Below are 23,876 nucleotides of genomic sequence, written 5' to 3'. Positions count from 1 at the left end.
TATGGGTGTTCCCTCCCATCCTCCCCCATTGCCGCCCTCCCCCAACAATCACGCTCACTGGGGGTTCAGTCTTAGCAGGACCAAGGGCTTCCCCTTCCACTGGTGATCTTACTAGAATATTCATTGCTACCTATGAGGTCAGAGTCCAGGGTTAGTCCATGTATAGTCTTTGGGTAGTGGCTTAGTCCCTGGAAGCTCTGGTTGCTTGGCATTGTTGTTCTTAAGGGGTCTCGAGCTCCTTCAAGCTCTTCCAGTTCTTTCTCTGATTCCTTCAACGGGGGTCCTATTCTCAGTTCAGTGGTTTGCTGCTGGCATTCACCCATGTATTTGCTGTATTCTTGCTGTGTCTCTCAGGAGCGATATACATCCAGCTCCTGTCGGCCTGCACTTCTTTGCTTCATCCATCTTGTCTAATTGGATGGCTGTATATGTATGGGCCACCTGTGGGGCAGGCTCTGAATGGGTGTTCCTTCTGTGTCTGTTTTAATCTTTGCCGCTCTATTCCCTGCCAAGGGTATTCTTGTTCCCCTTTTAAAGAAGGAGTGAATCCAGCAAATCTTTAAAAGTGACACTTCCATCATGCTCTCCTGGCTTTAGTGAAACTTATTTGTACCTGTTGTTTATTCCTTAAACTCTTCACTTCTTTTCTTATGGTTCATACCACTGAGAATTGTAATTCTTCTGTTTCTCATGGTGAGATCAGGTCTACAATGTAATCTCCAGTAATCCTCGACACTGGTACTTAACCCTTTTATAGCCACCTCCCATTTGAATTTCTGGATAGTCCTAGCCAATCAACTATTGTACCTGGAAAAAGGATGTAGCCTAGTTAGTAGAGTGCTTGCCTAACATACAAAAAGCCCTGGTGTCTATATTCAGAATGTTATAAACCAGGCGTGATGGCTCATGCCTTTAATCGCAGTGTTAGTGAGGTAGAAACAGGATGACAAATTCTAGGTCCTTCATAGATACAGAGAGAGTTCAAGGACAACCTAGAAAACATGGCATATGGGCACACATAGTATATGCATCCTAATTATATTACTTATAACATGTAATACACTCTGTTTTACAAAATAGATAAACAATAATAAAGTGCATTTATATAAATGTATGTATCTGCAAATATACATAAACATGTAAGCTACGTATAAATAGGTATAAATTTTAAAGGCATACAGATGTTAAAATCTTCCTAAAAATTTAAGTCCTGAAAAGAAGAGAAACATTCTATCTAAAATACTCTGTATGTAGTACTCCTTATAAACTCTCATAACAAATTCAAATACTACTCCAAAGAAGAAATTTTGAACTGCCTTTCTTTAGAACTGCATGAGTATAAGGCCAATGAAATCTCCTCATCAGACCACAGCATCCTTTGCTACAAAGCAAAGGATAAAAAGCAATGTGTGCTCCAAGCCCGATGGAGATCTAACTTCCAATGGTTCCAAGCAAGCTTGATGCGAATCATGTCCCAACATAGCAGGGTAGGAACAGAACTTAGTTTGTCTAACATACTATTCAATGGAGTACTTAGGGCAGAGAGATAAAATCCACCTGCTGAGATCCTTTTTGTCCCCCTGCCATTCTTGAGCATTGAGCCTAGTTTAATAGCTTTGGACTGGGCAGAGCTAAAGTGTCCCAGTGTGCCGGAAGTGTCCCACACTCTGTCGGGTTCGTCTCTGCAGCACAGTGTCTAGGCTTTGCTCATAGAGAAGGTGTTGGTGATATCATTCCCAGCCCGGAGGCTCAAGGTCAAGCCTCAAAGAACAGAGTCTGCCAATGATCTCACGTAGTCAACTCTTACCAGATGCCACGGCTGCTTTCTAAGAACACAGAGAAGCTTTTAGGCAGTCTGCCTAGAAATTCTTTTCTACCAAATTCCTGGAGGAGGCTGCCTGATTTTCAGACATAGTCACACCGAGACTTGTAGACGAGAAAGTCTAGAACAGCACAAGGGAGCATTGCACCTGCATGACCCAAAGTCATGTGGCAAGAAACGTTGTCCAAAAAGGGCTTTGCGAAGTTAGTGAGAGACAGACATGCTATGGTAAGGATCAGATTCACCAAGTACCACCTGTCAGGAAATTTACATAAGCATTTCTTGTAATATCAGCAAGAGTCCTGGATACTGTATGGCTATTTTTTACTCATTTTATTATTTGGAATGTAGGTAAAGGAAAACCATGTTATATTAGTTTGAACCCTTCTTAACTGCTATCTTATTTCCCAAAATGACAATTCCTAATAAATGCTAGTATATATTTCTAAGCTGGGTGAAAGAAAGGGTAGAAAAATAAATACATTCTATTGCTTAGCACGCCCTTATTTATCTATATATTACTTATGTCTGCTTTCATAGCTGTATTCAAGTTCAATAGTACCATCGAGGCAATACAGTCCAGAAGCCTACCCTATTTATCATCTTGCCTTCAGGGGGAAAAACAGTAAGTCCATAGACTCACTTCTATTAGGGTAGATATATAATTGCATTATTATAAATCCGGATTGAAAACTTTTTAAAAAGAGTTTTCTGATTAGTCATGCTTTAAAAACTGAAAAAATGTTTGAAAAATGACCAAATTATACTCACAGATATGCAAACATTTACAGGGCAAATTGACAACCCTATTCTTTCATCTCGGATGTTTCTAATAAAACTGAAGCTATCATCAAGATAAAAGCAGACATTGTGAGTAAAACCACCAGGGAAAGTTTGCTTGCTATCTGAGAGATTTATCCCCCATAATCCACTAAGAATCTGTGGCATGCTGGTTTCGAAGAGCTGCCACTTTAACATAGTCTTCAGGGACAACCGAATCAATTCAGAATAAGAAGATGGCAGTACACACATCTAAGCCCAACACTATGCAGTGACACGAGTAGAAGAGTGGCAAATTCAATATCAGTGTGGCATGCACAGTGAGGCTGTTTCAAAAGAATTTTTTTTAAAAATGCAGGTGAAGCTAAGGAAACCCTGCCTGTTTTCAATATCCTTGCATCTCTCATTTCCACCGACAGAAGGTAGAACTGGCCCTTAAGTGTCAAGGGAAAGGATATACTCAGACTCCAGATATCAATGTAATACAAAGGAAAGAGTTATCAGCAGGTGACTTAGATGAAACAAACACCTGTGATGGTAGAAGGCAGAGCTGATCATGCAAATACTCAAACACAATGAAGACTTGTTCAAACAGGATGCTGGGCCATGTTGCTCTTAATCAGACAGGAAACTTAACCTTCATTACCACTCTTGACTCATGCTATGAAAGGATAAGACTGGCCCAGATTGGTGTTTCCTAGGCTTTAGTTTTTCTACAATTCCTTTAAGGTGATGAGGCTGGGGGGATGGCTCAGTGGTTAATGACATGTCTTAAAACACAGGACTAGAGTTTGATTTCCAGGTCCATGTCAGGCAGCTCAAAATGACCTGTAACTTTAACACCATGGTAACTGATGGCACATTCTGGACTCTATGGACACTGCACACATGTGCACATAGGCATACACAAATACACAAAACTCTAAAATAGTAAAAGTAATTTTTCATTAATTTATTCATTTATTCATTTTACATCCTGATCATAGACTCCCTCCTTCCTTTCCTCCCAGTCCCACCCTTACAAATCCCTCCTCTCATTACCCCTTTCCCTTATGCTCCTGGAAGGGGAAGCTACCCTTGGGTACCACTCCTTCCTGGGATATTAAATCACAGCAGGGTTAAGCACATCCTCTCTCAATGAGGCCCAACCAGGCAATCCAGCTAGGAGAAGGGAATCCAATGGCAAGCTATAGAATCAGAGACAGCCCCAGCTCCAATTATTAGAGGAACCACATGAAGACAGATGCATATCTGCTACAAATGTGTAGGGGGCCTACATCCAGCCCCTCCATGCTCTATGGCTGGCAATTCAGTCTCTGTGAGCTCCCATTGTCTTGGGTTAGTTGACTCTGTGTGTCTTCTTTTCGTGTCCTTGACCCCTCTGGCTTAATCCCTCACTTTCCCACAAGACTCCCAAGCTCTTCCTGATGTTTGGCTGTGAATGTCTATATCTCTTTCTATCCACTAGTGGATAAAGCTATTCAGAAGACAGTTATGCTAGATTCCTCTGTGCAAGTATTGCAGATTACCACTAATACCATGACGGATTAGATTTCTGACAGGGGATGGGTCTCAAGTTGATCCAATCATAGATTGACTATTCCTTCAATCTCTGATTCATCTTTTTTTTTTCTGTGGATCTTGTAGGCAAGACAAATTTTGTGTTCAAGGGTTTGTGGGAGAATTGATATCCCTCTCCTTCCACTGGAAGTTCCTCCTGGCTACAGGAGGTGGCCACTTTACTTTTCATAGCTAGCCTAGGAGTCTCAACTAGGATCACTCCACAGACTGTTGTGAGATTCCCAGGCTCTGCAGAAGGTATTGAGAAAGACATCAGAAGATGGAAATATGTCTCATGCTCACAGATCAGTAGGATTAACCTAGTAAAATAGGAATCTTATGAAACCAGTCTATAGATTTGATGCAATTCCCACCAAAATTTCAACATAATTATTTACAGATCTAGAAAAAACAATTCTAAAACAATTAGGTAAAACAATCTTGTACAATAAAAATAACTTCTGGAAGTATCACCTTCCTTGATTTCAAGTTGTACTATGGAGCAATAATATTTAAAAAAAAAAATACTTGAATGCTATTGGTATGGAAACATTCATGTTGATCAATGGAATTGAATTGAAGACCAAGAAATAAACCCACACACCTTGGACACTTGATTTTTTTTTTTTGAGTGGAAATAAGGGTTTATTTTTTATTATTAACTTGAGTATTTCTTATTTACATTTCAATGTTATTCCCATTTCAATGTTATTCCCTTTCCCGGTTTCTGGGCAACATCCCCCTAACCCCCTAACCCCTCCTCCTTCCCCCTCCCCTTCCCCCCCTCCCCTCCCCCTCCCTCCCTCTTCCCCTCCCCTCCCCTCCCCTTCCCTCCCCTCCCCCTCTATATGGGTGTTCCCCTCCCCATCCTCCCCCCCATTACCCCTCCCCCCAACAATTCGTTCACTGGGGTTCAGTCTTGGCAGGACCAAGGCTTCCCCTTCCACTGGTGCTCTTACTAGGCTATTCATTGCTACCTCTGAGGTTGGAGCCCAGGGTCAGTCCATGTATAGTCTTTGGGTAGTGGCTTAGTCCCTGGAAGCTCTGGTTGCTTGGCATTGTTGTTCATATGGGGTCTCGAGCCCCTTCAAGCTCTTTCAGTCCTTTCTCTGATTCCTTCAACAGGGGTCCCGTTCTCAGTTCAGTGCTTTGCTGCTGGCATTCACCCATGTATTTGCTGTATTCTTGCTGTGCTCGCAGGAGAGATCTACATCCGGTTCCTGTCAGCCTGCACTTCTTTGCTTCATCCATCTTGTCTAATTGGGTGGCTGTGTATGTATGGGCCACATGTGGGGCAGGCTCTGAATGGGTGTTCCTTCTGCCTCTGTTTTAATCTTTTGCCTCCCTATTCCCTGCCAAGGGTATTCTTGTTCCCTTTAAAGAAAGAGTGAAGCATTACAGATTTTGATCATCCGTCTTGAGTTTCATGTGTTCTATGCATCTAGGGCAATTCAAGCATTTGGGCTAATAGCCACTTATCAATGAGTGCATACCATGTGTGTTCTTCTGTAATTGGGTTACCTCACTCAGGATGATATTTTCCAGATCCATCCATTTGCCTATGAATTTCATTAAGGCATTGTTTTTGATAGCTGAGTAATATTCCATTGTGTAGATGTACCACATTTTCTGTATCCATTCCTCTGTTGAAGGGCATCTGGGTTCTTTCCAGCTTCTGGCTATTATAAATAAGGCTGCTATGAACATAGTGGAGCACGTGTCTTTTTATATGTTGGGGCATCTTTTGGGTATATGCCTAGGAGAGGTATAGCTGGGTCCTCAGGTAGTTCTATGTTCAATTTTCTGAGGAACCTCCAGACTGATTTCCAGAATGGTTTTACCAGTCTGCAATCCCACCAACAATGGAGGAGTGTTCCTCTTTCTCCACATCCTCGCCAGCATTTGCTGTCACCTGAGTTTTTGATCTTAGCCATTCTTACTGGCGTGAGGTGAAATCTCAGGGTTGTTTTGATTTGCATTTCCCTTATGACTAAAGATGTTGAACATTTCTTTAGGTGTTTCTCAGCCATTCGACATTCCTCAGCTGTGAATTCTTTGTTTAGCTCTGAACTCCATTTTTTAATAGGGTTATTTGACTTCCTGCAGTCTAACTTCTTTGAGTTCTTGTATATCTTGGATATAAGCCCTGTATCTGTTGTAGGATTGGTAAAGATCTTTTCCCAATCTGTTGGTTGCCGTTTGGACACTTGATTTTTTATAAAGAAGCCAAAACCACACAAAGAAAAAAATGAAAGAATCATCAACAAATGGTGCTGGACTAACTGGATGTTTTAGAATGTAGAAGAATGAAAATAGATCCATAATTATCACCCTGAATGAAGCTCACATTCAAGTGGATCAAAAACCTCAATATAAAACTGCATATACTAAATTTAATAGAAGAGAAAATGGGAACCTGCCTTGAACGCTTGGCACAAGTGTTTTTTAAACAGAACACTAAACTAATAGCTCAGGCACTAAGATCAACAATTAACAAATGGGACCTCATGAATAATAAAAAGCTTTTGCAAAGGTAAGGACACCATCAATAGGACAAAATAGCAGTCTTCAGAATGAGAAAAGATCTTCACCAGTTCTACATCTGATGGAGGGTTAATATCCAAAATTTGTAAGGAACTCAAAAAAGTAGACACCAACAAACCAAATAGCCCAATTTAAAAATGGGGTACGGAGCTAATATAAAATTCTCAAGAGAGGAATATCGAATGGCCAAAAAGCACTTAAGAAAAATGTTCAGACCAGCGGAGGATCCCTGCCTTCAGCAGCTCTCTGCTCTCAGGCCCCCTGGAGGGGAGTTCTCGACGCCTGGTCGGGCGGACACTCCTGAGGCAACAGAGCGGAGGAGACCACCAACGCTGCCCACCCCTGCCCACATCCCTGGCCCAGGAGGAAACTGTATACGGCCTCTGGGTACCCGTAGAGGAGGGCCCAGGAGCAGCAGATCCACTGCGTCTGAGACACCGCACCTGAAGGGACCGACTGGATAAACAGTTCTCTGCACCCAAATCCCGTGGGAGGGAGAGCTAAACCTTCAGAGAGGCGGACACGCCTGGGAAACCAGAAGAGACTGCACGCTGCACACAGTACTGACCCCAGAGGAAAACAAAAGCTATCTGGAACCCTGGTGTACGGAACCTCCCGGAAGGGGCGGCGCAGATCTTCCTGGCTGCTGAGGCCGCGGAGAGCTCATAGACAACACCCCGCGAGCAAACTTGAGCCTGGGGCCCACAGGTAAGACAAACTTTTCTGCTACAAACGACTTGCCTGGGGAACTCAGGTCACAGGCTCACAGGAACAGCTGAAGACCTGTAGAGAGGAAAAACTACATGCCCGAAAGCAGAACACTCTGTCCCCATAACTGGCTGAAAGAAAACAGGAAAACAGGTCTACAGCACTCCTGAAACACAGGCTTCTAAGACAGTCTAGCCACTGTCAGAAATAGCAGAACAAAGTAACACTAGAGATAATCTGATGGCCGAGAGGCAAGCGAGGAACCCAAGCAACAGAAACCAAGACTACATGGCATCATCGGAGCCCAATTCTCCCACCAAAGCAAACAGGAATATCCAAACACACCAGAAAAGCAAGATCTAGTTTCAAAATCATATTTGATCATGATGTTGGAGGACTTCAAGAAAGACATGAAGAACTCCCTTAGAGAAACACAGGAAAACATAAAAAACAAGTAGAAGCCTACAGAGAGGAATCGCAAAAATTCCTAAAAGAATTCCAGGAAAATATAAATAAACAAGTAGAAGCCCATAGAGAGGAGTCACAAAAATCCCTAAAAGAATTCCAGGAAAACATAAATAAACAAGTAGAAGCCCATAGGGAGGAGACACAAAAATCCCTGAAAGAATTCCAGGAAAACACAATCAAACAGTTGAAGGAATTAAAAATGGAAATAGAAGCAATCAAGAAAGAACACATGGAAACAACCCTGGATATAGAAAACCAAAAGAAGAGACAAGGAGCTGTAGATACAAGCTTCACCAACAGAATACAAGAGATGGAAGAGAGAATCTCAGGAGCAGAAGATTCCATAGAAATCATTGACTCAACTGTCAAAGATAATGTAAAGCGGAAAAAGCTACTGGTCCAAAACATACAGGAAATCCAGGATTCAATGAGAAGATCAAACCTAAGGATAATAGGTATAGAAGAGAGTGAAGACTCCCAGCTCAAAGGACCAGTACATATCTTCAACAAAATCATAGAAGAAAACTTCCCTAACCTAAAAAAAGAGATGCCCATAGGCATACAAGAAGCCTACAGAACTCCAAATAGATTGGACCAGAAAAGAAACACCTCCCGTCACATAATAGTCAAAACACCAAACGCACAAAATAAAGAAAGAATATTAAAAGCAGTAAGGGAAAAAGGTCAAGTAACATATAAAGGCAGACCTATCAGAATCACACCAGACTTTTCGCCAGAAACTATGAAGGCCAGAAGATCCTGGACTGATGTCATTCAGACCCTAAGAGAACACAAATGCCAGCCCAGGTTACTGTATCCTGCAAAACTCTCAATCAACATAGATGGAGAAACCAAGATATTCCATGACAAAACCAAATTTACACAATATCTTTCTACAAACCCAGCACTACAAAGGATAATAAATGGTAAAGCCCAACATAAGGAGGCAAGCTATACCCTAGAAGAAGCAAGAAACTAATCGTCTTGGTAACAAAACAAAGAGAAGAAAAGCACACAAACATAACCTCACATCCAAATATGAATACAACCGAAGCAATAATCACTATTCCTTAATATCTCTCAACATCAATGGCCTCAACTCCCCAATAAAAAGACATAGATTAACAAACTGGATACGCAAGCGAGGACCCTGCATTCTGCTGCCTACAGGAAACACACCTCAGAGACAAAGACAGACACTACCTCAGAATGAAAGGCTGGAAAACAACTTTCCAAGCAAATGGTCAGAAGAAGCAAGCTGGAGTAGCCATTCTAATATCAGATAAAATCAATTTTCAACTAAAAGTCATCAAAAAAGATAAGGAAGGACACTTCATATTCATTAAAGGAAAAATACACCAAGATGAACTCTCAATCCTAAATATCTATGCCCCAAATACAAGGGCACCTACATACGTAAAAGAAACCTTACTAAAGCTCAAAACACACATTACACCTCACACAATAATAGTAGGAGATTTCAACACCCCACTCTCATCAATGGACAGATCATGGAAACAGAAATTAAACAGAGACGTAGACAGACTAAGAGAAGTCATGAGCCAAATGGACTTAACAGATATTTATAGAACATTCTATCCTAAAGCAAAAGGATATACCTTCTTCTCAGCTCCTCATGGTACTTTCTCCAAAATTGACCAAATAATTGGTAAAAAAAAACGGGCCTCAACAGGGACAGAAAGATAGAAATAATCCCATGCGTGCTATCGGACCACCACGGCCTAAAGCTGGTCTTCAATAACAAAAAGGGAAGAATGCCCACATATACATGGAAATTGAACAATGCTCTACTCAATGATAACCTGGTCAAGGAAGAAATAAAGAAAGAAATTAAAAACTTTTTTAGAATTTAATGAAAATGAAGGTACAACATACCCAAACTTATGGACACAATGAAAGCTGTGCTAAGAGGAAAACTCATAGCGCTGAGTGCCTGCAGAAAGAAACAGGAAAGAGCATATGTCAGCAGCTTGACAGCACACCTAAAAGCTCTAGAACAAAAAGAAGCAAATACACCCAGGAGGAGTAGAAGGCAGGAAATAATCAAACTCAGAGCTGAAATCAACCAAGTAGAAACAAAAAGGACCATAGAAAGAATCAACAGAACCAAAAGTTGGTTCTTTGAGAAAATCAACAAGATAGATAAACCCTTAGCCAGACTAACGAGAGGACACAGAGAGTGTGTCCAAATTAACAAAATCAGAAATGAAAAGGGAGACATAACTACAGATTCAGAGGAAATTAAAAAAATCATCAGATCTTACTATAAAAGCCTATATTCAACAAAACTTGAAAATCTGCAGGAAATGGACAATTTCCTAGACAGATACCAGGTACCCAAGTTAAATCAGGAACAGATAAACCAGTTAAACAACCCCATAACTCCTAAGGAAATAGAAGAAGTCATTAAAGGTCTCCCAACCAAAAAGAGCCCAGGTCCAGACGGGTTTAGTGCAGAATTCTATCAGACCTTCATAGAAGACCTCATACCAATATTATCCAAACTATTCCACAAAATTGAAACAGATGGAGCACTACCGAATTCCTTCTATGAAGCCACAATTACTCTTATACCTAAACCACACAAAGACCCAACAAAGAAAGAGAACTTCAGACCAATTTCCCTTATGAATATCGACGCAAAAATACTCAATAAAATTCTGGCAAACCGAATCCAAGAGCACATCAAAACAATCATCCACCATGATCAAGTAGGCTTCATCCCAGGCATGCAGGGATGGTTTAATATACGGAAAACCATCAACGTGATCTATTATATAAACAAACTGAAAGAACAAAACCACATGATCATTTCATTAGATGCTGAGAAAGCATTTGACAAAATTCAACACCCCTTCATGATAAAAGTCCTGGAAAGAATAGGAATCCAAGGCCCATACCTAAACATAGTAAAAGCCATATACAGCAAACCAGTGGCTAACATTAAACTAAATGGAGAGAAACTTGAAGCAATCCCACTAAAATCAGGGACTAGACAAGGCTGCCCACTCTCTCCCTACTTATTCAATATAGTTCTTGAAGTTCTAGCCAGAGCAATCAGACAACAAAAGGAGGTCAAGGGATACAGATCGGAAAGAAGAAGTCAAAATATCACTATTTGCAGATGATATGATAGTATATTTAAGTGATCCCAAAAGTTCCACCAGAGAACTACTAAAGCTGATAAACAACTTCAGCAAAGTGGCTGGGTATAAAATTAACTCAAATAAATCAGTAGCCTTCCTCTACACAAAAGAGAAACAAGCGAAAAGAAATTAGGGAAACGACACCTTCATAATAGACCCAAATAATATAAAGTACCTCGGTGTGACTTTAACCAAGCAAGTAAAAGATTTGTACAACAAGAACTTCAAGACTCTGAAGAAAGAAATTGAAGAAGACCTCAGAAGATGGAAAGATCTCCCATGCTCATGGATTGGCAGGATTAATATAGTAAAAATGGCCATTTTACCAAAAGCGATCTACAGATTCAATGCAATCCCCATCAAAATACCAATCCAATTCTTCAAAGAGTTAGACAGAACAATTTGCAAATTCATCTGGAATAACAAAACCCCAGGATAGCTAAAACTATCCTCAACAATAAAAGGACTTCAGGGGGAATCACTATCCCAGAACTCAAGCAGTATTACAGAGCAATAGTGATAAAAACTGCATGGTATTGGTACAGAGACAGACAGATAGACCAATGGAACAGAATTGAAGACCCAGAAATGAACCCACACACCTATGGGCACTTGATTTTTGACAAAGGAGCCAAAACCATCCAATGGAAAAAAAAGATAGCATTTTCAGCAAATGGTGCTGGTTCAACTGGAGGTCAACATGTAGAAGAATGCAGATCGATCCATGCTTATCACCCTGTACAAAGCTTAAGTCCAAGTGGATAAAGGACCTCCACATCAAATCAGATACACTCAAACTAATAGAAGAAAAACTAGGGAAGCATTTGGAACACATGGGCACTGGAAAAAATTTCCTGAACAAAACACCAATGGCTTATGCTCTAAAATCAAGAATCGACAAATGGGATCTCATAAAACTGCAAAGCTTCTGTAAGGCAAAGGACACTGTGGTTAGGACAAAACGGCAACCAACAGATTGGGAAAAGTTCTTTACCAATCCTACAACAGATAGAAGCCTTATATCCAAAATATACAAAGAACTCAAGAAGTTAGACAGCAGGGAGACAAATAACCCTATTAAAAAATGGGGTTCAGAGCTAAACAAAGAATTCACAGCTGAGGAATGCCAAATGACCGAAAAACACCTAAAGAAATGTTCAACATCGTTAGTCATAAGGAAATGCAAATCAAAACAACCCTGAGATTTCACCTCACACCAGTGAGAATGGCTAAGATCAAAAACTCAGGTGACAGCAAATGCTGGCGAGGATGTGGAGAAAGGGGAACACTCCTCCATTGTTGGTGGGATTGCAGACTGGTACAACCATTCTGGAAATCAGTCTGGAGGTTCCTCAGAAAATTGGACATTGAACTGCCTGAGGATCCAGCTATACCTCTCCTGGGCATATACCCAAAAGATGCCCCAACATATAAAAAAGACACGTGCTCCACTATGTTCATCGCAGCCTTATTTATAATAGCCAGAAGCTGGAAAGAACCCAGATGCCCTTCAACAGAGGAATGGATACAGAAAATGTGGTACATCTACACAATGGAATATTACTCAGCTATCAAAAACAATGACTTTATGAAATTCGAGGCAAATGGTTGAACTGGAAAATATCATCCTGAGTGAGCTAACCCAATCACAGAAAGACATACATGGTATGTACTCATTGATAAGTGGCTATTAGCCCAAATACTTGAATTACCCTAGATGCCTAGAACAAATGAAACTCAAGACGGATGATCAAAATGTGAATGCAGATCGCTCCTGAGAGACACAGCCAGAATACAGCAAATACAGAGGCGTATGCCAGCAGGAAACCACTGAACTGAGAACAGGACCCCTGTTGAAGGAATCAGAGAAAGAACTGGAAGAGCTTGAAGGAGCTTGAGACCCCATATGCACAGCAATGCCAACCAACCAGAGCTTCCAGGGACTAAGCCACTACCCAAAGACTATACATGGACTGACCCTGGACTCTGACCTCGTGAGGGTAGCAATGAATATCCTAGTAAGAGCACCAGTGGAAGGGAAGCCCTGGGTCCTGCTAAGACTGAACCCCAGTGAACTAGACTGTTGGGGAGAGGGCAGCAATGGGGGAGGGTTGGGAGGGGAACACCCATAAGGAAGGGGAGGGGGGGGGGGATGTTTGCCCGGAAACCGGGAAAGGGAATAACACTCGAAATGTATATAAGAAATACTCAAGTTAATAATAATAAAAAAAAAAAAGAAAATGTTCAGTGATTGTTGGGGGAGGGCGGCAATGGGGGAGGGGGGGGGAACACCCATAAAGAAGGGGAGGGGAGGGATTAGGGGATGTTTGCCCGAAACCAGGAAACGGAATAACATTCAAAATGTAAATAAGAAATACTCAAGTTAATAAAAAAATAAAATTAAATTTAAAAAAAGATTATTAAAAAAAAGAAAAAAAAGAAAAATGTTCAAAGTGTTTGGTCATCAAGGAAATACAAATCAAAATAACTGAGATTCAATCTTACACCATCAGAATGGCTAAGATCAAAAACTCAAGTGACAGAACATTCTGGTGAGAATGTGGAGCAAGGGGAACACTCCTCCAATGCCAGTAGGAGTTCAAATTTATACAACTACTTTGGGAATCCATTTGGTGGTTTCTCAGAATTAAAACTGGGTATCATTCTACCTCAAGACCTAACTACACCACTTCTGAGCATAAACACATCTATGTTCATAGCATCTTTGTGTGTAATAGCCAAAAACTGGAAACAACCTAAACGTCCCTCAACTGAAGAATAGATAAAGAAAATATTGTACATCTACACAATGGAATACTATTCAGCTATTAAATGGATGGAACTTGAAAATATTATCCCAAGTGTGAGCTAGATAGTCCCAGAGCCAGAAAGACGCATATGGTATATACTCATTTATAAGTGGACATTAGCCATAAAGTGCAGGATAACCATGCTATAAATCACAGACCAAAAGAAACTGGGTATAAGGAGGTCCCAATGAAGGATGCAGGAATCTCATTTAGAAGAGGAAACTAAATAGTAAAGTGGATGAAGAGAAGGAACTAGTAAGAGAGGAGGTGAGGAGGGGAACAGAAGAATTGAGAATGGAAATTGATGGGGTCATTTCTGGTAACTAGATGCAGGCAAAGGATGGGAGAGGATTCGGTGAATCTATGGGGTTAATTGTAGCTGGAATTCCTATGAGAGGGGATACAGAGACTGAAGTAGCTACCTCCTGTAACCAGGCATAACTTCCAGAGGAGTGAGGACATGAATCCACCCACAAAATCTTCAATCCAAATTTTGCCTTGCCTACAAGATGTGTAGGGATAAAGATGGAGGAGAGACTGAGGAAACAACCACTCAAGCTCAAGACCCAACCCATGTGAGAGAGCCAATCCAACACTTAGTGAGACTTTGCTATGCTTGTAGACAGGAACCAAAGTCTTCTGAGAGGCTTCATCAAGCAACATATGGATGTAGATGCAGAACCCACAGCCAAATATCAGGTGGAGCTTGGCAGAATGGGAAATAGAAGTAAGCCAACCAGAGGGGTCAAGGACAGCACAAGAGGACCTGCATAGCCAACTAATCTGGGGGCTCATTAAGCTTGGGCCACCAATCAGGGAGCATGAAGGAGCTGAACAGAGACTCTCTACACATTTGTGGCAAAAGTGCAACTTGGTTGGATGTGGGTCCTCTTAAGAAGTGGAATAAGAGCTGTTTCTGTGTGTTTGCTGCCATTGGATCCCCTTTCCCCCACCTGGACTCCCTGATTGGACCTCAGTGGGAGAGGTTATGCCTAGTCTTGCTGGGACCTAATGTCCCAGGGTAAAGTGGTACCCAAGGGAGGATTCCCTTTATCTGAGGGGAAAGGGGAACAATAGGGGGAGATTTATAAGAGTGGAACTGGGAAAAAATAGGAAAAGTCAGTGATCTGGATGTAAATTGAAGAAAGAAAGTAGGAAAGAAAGAGAGAGAGAGAAAGAGACAGAGAGAGAAAGAGAGAGAGAGAGAATGGGGAGGAAGAGAGGGAAGGAGGAAGGAAAGAAAGAAGGAGGAAAAGAAAGAGGAAGGAAAGAAGGAAAGAAAGGAGGAAAGGAAAGAAGGAAGGAAAGAAAAGAAAGAAAATGATGCATATAAAGACACACGTGCATGCACACACTACAGTACGGTAAATAAAAAATAAGTATCACTTTCCATAAATAGAAAATTATGTGTAAAGATGGCATCCAAGTTTAGGTAAAACATTGTCTACCCAAAGTTCTGCTGTAGCCTTCTTCTGCCTTTTTAGTCTGAAGAAAATGCTGGAAAAGATTAAGGAATCATTCCAGGCTGAGACTTTACTCCAAATGATTGAAAGAGAATTAAGCCGATGTCTCACAACCTCAACCTGTTACCATTCTGTTCAAATATTGGGAGACAGTGGAAAGAACATGGTCATCAAAGTCAGGTGTGGATTTGCTGCACTCTGGCATGAAGCAGGTCATAAAATGTCCCTGAGCCCATTTACCATATATTTAAAAGGATAAACTTATGAAATTAATCATAGTCACTGTTAGAATCCAACAGGAAAACAGTTGTCCATGATGGACTCGCCCCACAACAGACAACTCCTCTTTCTCTTCTTTCTCCTTTCTCCTTTTCCTTCCCCTCTCCTTCCCCTTCCCCTTCTCCTTCCCCTTCCCCTTCCCCTTCCCTTTCCCTTCCCCCTTCCCTTCCTCTTCTCTCCTTGGTTTCCCAGCTCTATCCACGCTAATTTGCCCTGAGCTGCTCCAGAACTTCTGATCTCTTCTATTCTTCTAACACTTATAATAAATCAGGTCTTGTTCAAATCCTCAAGGGCCTCTGTTCTAGTCTAAGTCAGGCAAGGACATTGCAAAATCTTCACCTCTGACAAATTCGCCCAAGATTCTGATTTGTGGAACTGAGCTCTGTGGGTAAGAGCCAAGAATTTCCAATTCTGTCTGGAAGGACACAGTATACTCCTAATTCTGTGCCTCCAATAACTGGTCTTTCCAGCCTCCAGGCTTTTCGGGATGCAGACCTCAAAAGGTTACCCCTATTTCCTTTCTGGCCTCCCTTCCTCCCTCCCTCCCTCCTTTCCTTCCTTTCTTATCTTGCTTTTTCTCTGTCTCCTCTACTCCCTTGACAAGCTAAATTCCGAGATTATAAACATGGGGCATCATGTCAGTTCATGGATGATCCTACTTTTCATGGTAAGCGGAGACTCCACTAGATCAGAGAAGGAAAACTGCTGAGTTCTGACCCTGTGTTGATCTTTGTGTATGTCAGAGAATCAAGGCTCCTGGATATGAGAATAACTGACACCTGTGCTTTGCAGCGTGCCCTGCCAGATATCTGCCTCAACCTCATTCTCTAGTTTGTAATGCCTTCTCTGAAGGTCAAACATCTCTCCTCTCAACCCCTTCCCAGACCTGCCGGTCTGTGAAACTAACATCACCTTCAGTGTCTCTCCATTAGCCAGTTCTAGTTCCCAGGCAGCCACTCTTCAGCAGGATATCCAGGCCAAGGTGTCTGTGGATTTGCAGGGAGACTCTGAATCTACGGAGTCATTGAGTTGATTAACTCCCTGCTATATCAAAGTACATTTCTCATTGATTCTTAGTGGAGATGACAAATGTGAAGATATCAAAGAGTGAAAGCAGACCCCAGCCTCCCCAATGAAGCAGTGTCAAGAAAAAAAAATGTAAAGTAGTATATCTGTTCAGAAGGGAAAGGTAACTCCCATCCCTGAGATAAAAAGTATTGAGCATTAGGGCTGGGATGTATTTCTGTGTGCAGAAATTTCAGAACAAAAGTCAATCAATTAACTAGTATTAATTAATTAATTAGCTAGTTAATTAATTAATTAAAAGCAGAACACCAATTTGGCATTTGGCCCTGGACATAAAGGTGAGTAGTAGAGATATGAATAGCAATAAATGTCTTTACTTGGATAAATCATTGTCCAGCATTTCATTGTCCTATGCAGGAGCCACCAACTGCATATACACATTGAGCCCTTCCTTGACGTGCAGTCAGGCCAAGCTGAGATGAACTGTAAGTAGAAAACACTCTGCAGTTTAACAATTCCTCTGGATGTGGAGAAAGAAGAACACTCCTCCATTGTTGGTGAGATTGCAGACTGGTACAACCATTCTGGAAATCAGTCTGGAGGTTCCTCAGAAAATTGGACATTGAACTGCCTGAGGATCCAGCTATACCTCTCTTGGGCATATACCCAAAAGATGCCCCAACATATAAAAAGACACGTGCTCCACTATGTTCATAGCAGCCTTATTTATAATAGCCAGAAGCTGGAAAGAACCCAGATGCCCTTCAACAGAGGAATGGATACAGAAAATGTGGTACAGCTACACAATGGAATATTACTCAGCTATCAAAAACAATGCCTTAATGAAATTCATAAGCAAATGGTTGGAACTGGAAAATATCATCCTGAGTGAGGTAACCCAATCACAGAAGAACACACATGGTATGCACTCATTGATAAGTGGCTATTAGCCCAAATGCTTGAATTGCCCTAGATGCATAGAACAAATGAAACTCAAGACAGATGATCAAAATGTGAGTGCTTCACTCCTTCTTTAGAAGGGGAACAAGAATACCCTTGGCAGGGAATAGGGAGGCAAAGATTAAAACAGAGGCAGAAGGAACACCCATTCAGAGCCTGCCCCACATGTGGCCCATACATATACAGCCACCCAATTAGACAAGATGGATGAAGCAAAGAAGTGCAGGCCGACAGGAGCCAGATGTAGATCTCTCCTGAGAGACACAGCCAGAATACAGCAAATACAGAGGCGAATGCCAGCAGCAAAGCACTGAACTGAGAACGGGATCCCCGTTGAAGGAATCAGAGAAAGAACTGGAAGAGCTTGAAGGGGCTCGAGATCCCATATGAACAACAATGCCAAGCAACCAGAGCTTCCAGGGACTAAGCCACTACCTAAAGACTATACATGGACTAACCCTGGACTCTGACCTCATAGGTAGCATTGAATATCCTAGTAAGAGCACCAGTGGAAGGGGAAGCCCTTGGTCCTGCCAAGACTGAACTCCTAGTGAACGTGATTGTTGGGGGAACGGCGGTAATGGGGGGAGGATGGGGAGGGGAACACCCATAAAGAAGGGGAGGGGGAGGGGTTGGGGGATGTTGGCCCGGAAACCAGGAAAGGGAATAACACTCGAAATGTAAATAAGAAATACTCAAGTTAATAAAAAAAAAATGACATTAAAAAAAAAAAAACAATTCCCCTGAAAAGCATGTAAAATGCTATTCTAGTTGTTATATTAATTGACAATTGAGCAAACTGTATCCGAATAAATCGTGATTAATAAAAACAGATTATTGAAATCAATTTTATCTGTTTCTCTTTACAAGTTTAAGTAAGGCAGCTGGGAAATGTACAATGATATATGCAATAAATTGATATTCAATTGGGTAGCACTATCCTATTTGGTACAAAAGCACTGGGAGCCCATATGCTAGACAAGTCAGAATAGGATAAGTGTTTGACTAGCCTCAAGAGTCTATGCTGAAGGAAGGTGCTTCCAAGCGAAAAAGACACTAACAAGTGCTTATTAATATAATTCCCATAATTTGCAGAGCTACCTACAGTAAAGTCTTGGGAAACTGTTTTCATTATAGCCCTTATGTGTACCTAGCTCTTATGTGAATAAGCTCTTTATGTTCAAAAAATAATTCTCATTCCCATTTTGCATCTTTTTTTGCCTCTATGTTGGATAAGTTACAATAGTTCTAAGACCATGAGAAATATCTGTGGAAATACATCTGCATACACCCAGCATACATTTTTCTAGAGTTGTTTTCTTTTGTGATAATGTATCCAATTTAAGGAAAGGCTATTGCTTGGCCTATGGGAAGAGGATAAACAAAGGAACCATCAGAGCTGAGGGGCACTTGCTGGCTGCTGGCCCTACACCAGCCAGAAACAACTATAAGAAAGCAAATCTAGGTTTATTTCATAAAGACATTAAGGTTCCAGTGAAGTCACATGGCTTTCCTAACTTAATATATGCAGCTTTTGGAGGACAGGCTATGCACACATCCCTCTACGGGTGTAAGACCCTCCTCTTTATCTTTGAATGGCATTGCTTTAAAAAAAAAATAAGATATGTTGATAAGCACTTGTATCCTTTTGAGGGAAGGAATTCCGGAGGGGCACGGGTATCCTGGCTGCTCCATTCTGATGCCAAATGTTGGAGGAAAGCCCCCTATTGAACCTCCAAGTTCTGTCCCAGCCCTCAGGCTCGCACTGCTCAGACTCCCAAACACATAACCTAAGAGTTGGAATCGTGCCAGTAAGGGAGGGAGGGGAAGAATTCTCTGCAGTGGCTGCAGGAACTTTCCAAGAGCTATTCCTGTAACCGGGAGTGTTGACATCAGGCTGTCAAAGAGAGAACAGGGAAGGACTCTAATTTGGAAACATTCTAAACTGTGTGCTTGACAACGGTATATGAGGTGGCAAGAGAAGTGACAGGGGCTCAGATTGGGTAGCTGAACAGAGGCTGGCTCATTGGTAGCTTTGTTACTAAGATAATCTGTTATAACAGGCGATACTGCTTCTTTACTAGTCATATGGCTTTGAATACGGGACGCACTATGTATCTGAATTTCTTCAACTATAAAATAAGTGAAATAATAATTCCTGTCTCCTAGAGTATGTAGCAAGTTTGATTCAAGTTCATACATATACGATGTGCTTTCAACAATGTAAGTGGTAGCTATTATTATCGTCATTATTTTAATGGGCTATCACACCTAATAGCTCTATTCTAGCAACATTAACAAAGGGGATAAAGTAAGGGTAATGTAGCTTTTCCCATTGAGGTGTCTATGTTTAGCTGGGAAAGAAGTGGAACAAGTTAGTCGGATATGAGAAAGACAAACGAAGGCACAAAGAGCTCCAAAATGAGAGACACTAATGGTTGTGTAAACTTTATATTATATGAGCTCTCACATTGTCTAATTTCCTTCATCTCTACAACCTGTTAATTATTCTTCTCTATCTGCTATGTTTTGAAATGATATACCAAACACATGCTTGATAAATCACAATTTTAAAAGCTTTAATTCCAGGTACTATTGAGGGGGAGGGGAAGTACCCAAGAGACATGAAGCAATTTCAAGTGCCAAGCTCTCTAGAGTTGATAGAATTCTGCCCTGGAGGATAGTGTGGCAGTGTGAATTATACAAAATACCCAGTGTGTTCCTAAGAATTCTGAAGCCAATTAAATCCATCATGAATATCAGACTGAAGTGAAGAGCTCGCAACTGCCATTGAGCTGTTTTTCTTCCCCTGATTTGTCGGGAAATGTTCAGACGTAAGGCTCAGAGTAATAATTTCTAAGCCAAGCAACAGCATTCAAACCGTTAGCATCTTACTTTCGGCTGTAGTGATTTAATGAGCAGTATGTACATTGGACAAACTATTTTCCTTAAAACCATTTTATATTATATCACACTTGCTTTTCTGTGCTTTGGAGACAGATAGACAGAGGAAGAAATAAACAGAAGTTACACCTCATGAGAATTACCTCCAAATATGTTTCATATCCCATCTGTATGATTAGTGTTTGGGTAGGAATTCCCTAACTGAACCTCACACATACCGCTCACCAGTCTGGCCACTAGATACTCAGTTCTGCCATTCAGTACATAGAGCGAAAACAACTTATTCTTGCAGTGAGGTTTGTAGCTGAGGACATCACCCCCATTGGGTCTGTTTCATCTCAGAGCTGTAGATAAATAAAATCTGTAGCTACAATAGAGAGCATAGACAGGCATTACAGTCAAACTCAAAGTTCTGAATGCCAAAACTCTGTGATCTTCGACACTCAGTTTGCTCATCTTTGGGGTAGTCTTCCTGAGAGCATCTACCACGTAGAGAAGCAGTGAGAACTTAGAAAATATTATCTGATAATTGGTTGGAACACTGTCTGACTGTCAACTCCTGTTAGCTCAGCAATCAGGAACAATGAACTAACAAGGCCTACTTGTCTTTCATAGATGCCAGTGGGAAAAGGGAACAGAACCATCAAAACTTTGATCTCCAGGAAGATAACCCAACCAGGGAGAATCCTATGTTCCTGTTGGAAGTCATGTGCCACAGGCTATGTGATTTAAGAAAGCCAAGTCCTTAGTTTTTAATGTTGTATTTTCCCTCACCTAGTGGAAGTAAGAAAAGAAATCCTTCTTGGATCTGACAAAGCATCTTCCTAAGCTATTGGGAGATAGGAGAAGATCTTCAGACCTTATCACTGTCTCATCTGAGCCCATTCCAGCATCATACCTCACAATGAATTCTGCTTTCAGTTTAGGAATGAGCTAGTCAGTTTACTATCTAATTAGGGAAGCCCTAATAGTACTTTTGGGAATTCACCACACCGACACTAAAAAGCAATCTGAAGGTCACCAGGCCTGGTGCTGGGACGCTATGGAATTCTGGCTCGCCATGGATAGGGTCAAATTTGACCCAGGTGTGAAGTTGACCATGTATCTCCTTTGAAGAGGAACCAGATGGATGTTGCTATAAAGCTTTTATCCACTTTTCTTGGGTCTTTTACATACTGACAGTCCCTATCCTGGGAGAGTAGAGTTTACTTAGAAAGTCTTTAATAGCTCACTGCATATCTCTGTTTTATCCTTCCCAACATGAGGAATACAAGAAAAGAGCATGACTATTAAATTCAAGAAGCACGGGGATGACAAGGATGTAGAAATAATTATTAATAAATCCCAACAGTGTGGTTTGCTACCTGCCCCAATGGTTTACATACCCAAGTGGAAGACACAGACACAACCTTTATATTTTAATAAAACTTAAACAGCACAATAGCTGGGCCACTTCCTAACCTCAATGCTGTTAATCCCGAGTTATTACTTACTAATCCATTATTCTATCTTGGCTACTTTAGACCTACATATGGCACCCTCTGAGCCACAATTTCTTAGTTCAGAGCCCAGGACACTCTCCTTGCTTTTCTATCCCATTGCAACCTCTGTGACTTTCCCCTGTCCACACTCTTGAGGAAGCATGGCGGATCTCTCACTTCCTGCTCCTGGCCTCAAGCCCAGGAAATCCTAAAATCCCACCTCTGTCCTCCCAAGCTATTGGGTGTTGGCATCTTTATTTACCAATCAGAACCAACTAGAATCAGGTTCCCAGAAGCTACATGTAGACACTCATGTAAGCAGTTTGGGAGCAGGGGGTTATCATTAGCATTTTAATACAAGTCCTTCATCATATAGGTTTCTTTCCTTTGTTTATTATTTATATATCAACTTGACACAGATAGTTGTAAAACTATCCTTGAAAGTCTTAAGTAACCTAAAACTCTGAACATTTGCTTTCCTGGTCCTGCAGATTGTTAATTTTGGCTGTGTCTTTGAAGCCTGGACCGTTGCTCTGTACCTTTTCACTAGCAGGTAACACAGGGTACCTGTCAGCCCAAGACTGTGTCTCAACTCCAAGGTCACCTGTCTAGTTTAAACATGAAACTATGGTCTGCATTATTCATCCAAAGTACTGTAGCCTCTGTCTCTTCCTGTTTTAAACACTGGAAATAAAACAAAACAAGGCCGACGAAGTATGCATTTTAAAGAGCATCTATTGCACTTGAAGGATAGAAAGAAAAGTAAATAATTATAACCAAAGGTGTCAGTTAACTTCCAGAAGAAAAGCAGAAGCCATGAGCAAGAGTGTTAAGTAAGGAATATTGCAAAGAGAAACCCAGGAGCCTTAAGCCTACACAATGAACTACAGGCAACTGAGGAAAGCTGGGAGCATGAGAGATGATCTTCCCCTAGGAAGAGCACAAAAACTGTTTGTTCAGTGCCAAAGGGTCAGCCCTGAAAACAGACATACAAGTAGCATTGTACAGGCTGAGTAAGTCATATTCAGAAATATGTATGTGTACATACACACACACACATGCATTAAAAATGAATAAAAAAGAGATGCCATGGTTTTGAGAGATAGTGGGATGTGTGGGGGAGGAGGATTTGAAAAATGGAAAGGGAGAAACAATATTGTAATTACATTATATTGTCAAAAAAGTTTTTATGTTAATGACCAGAGGAAGGGAGGCAGGGAGGGAGGGAGGGAAGGAGAGACAGGGACAGGGAGACTATTAAGCACACGTTCCTAAAATCAGACTGGGGGAAAAAAACACAGAAATGCTCAGCGGACACGAAAGAAAAGAAGGATACGAGCATAAGGAACCTAAGAAACAGCATGAAGTTCTCCAAGGACAAGGAGACGTGTGGAGATAGAGAATGGAAGAACGGCCGAGGATACAGCCTGCCGGAGCTCGGCATCGTGCTGTGCAGGTTGCATTGTGTCCTGCAGGAAACCTATCAGAAAATGCTCTTAAACACAAACGCGAGGTGAGAGAACATATGTCCTGTCAAGACCAAGCTTCCAACCACGTAGGCTGGAATTGAAGAAGAGTCACCGGGAAGAGGTCGCCTCTGGAGCACAGGAGGTAAATGTCAGGGCTTCCCATGGTGGCAGCTGCTGTGGAGGAAGGTACAGCAGGATCTGACAGCCAACTGAGCTTGAGATGAGGAAGTGCTGCATGAAGGAGAGGAGGTTTTACTATTACACTGATTCTCTGAGGTAGCAGAGAAGACAGGAGCTGCTTTGGCAGGAAAAGAATGACTCATGAGTAAAATATTTTGGCTTTGTGCTGCTAGTGAAGTGTGCACAGAAAATTGGACCAAACATACAGGAAACTGACATCAAACAGGAAATTTAGAGGAATCGGGAACACACAGC

General features: G+C 41.4%; 1 protein-coding gene across 1 annotated transcript in view; it reads left to right on the top strand.

Annotated features, from left to right (window-relative positions):
- LOC116889250 (chorion-specific transcription factor GCMa-like) overlaps window positions 1–23,489 on the top strand; it is a 51,723-nt gene extending 28,234 nt beyond the window's left edge. Inside the window, 1 exon segment of the mRNA XM_032890419.1 lies at window positions 23,274–23,489. Within this exon segment, the coding sequence (XP_032746310.1) occupies window positions 23,274–23,489 (216 nt within the window).
- Window positions 23,490–23,876: the final 387 nt, after the last annotated feature.

This window comes from Rattus rattus, chromosome 1, assembly GCF_011064425.1.
Source record: "Rattus rattus isolate New Zealand chromosome 1, Rrattus_CSIRO_v1, whole genome shotgun sequence".
Classification (NCBI taxonomy): Eukaryota; Metazoa; Chordata; class Mammalia; order Rodentia; family Muridae; genus Rattus; species Rattus rattus.
This window is presented reverse-complemented; position numbering and strand designations above follow the sequence as displayed.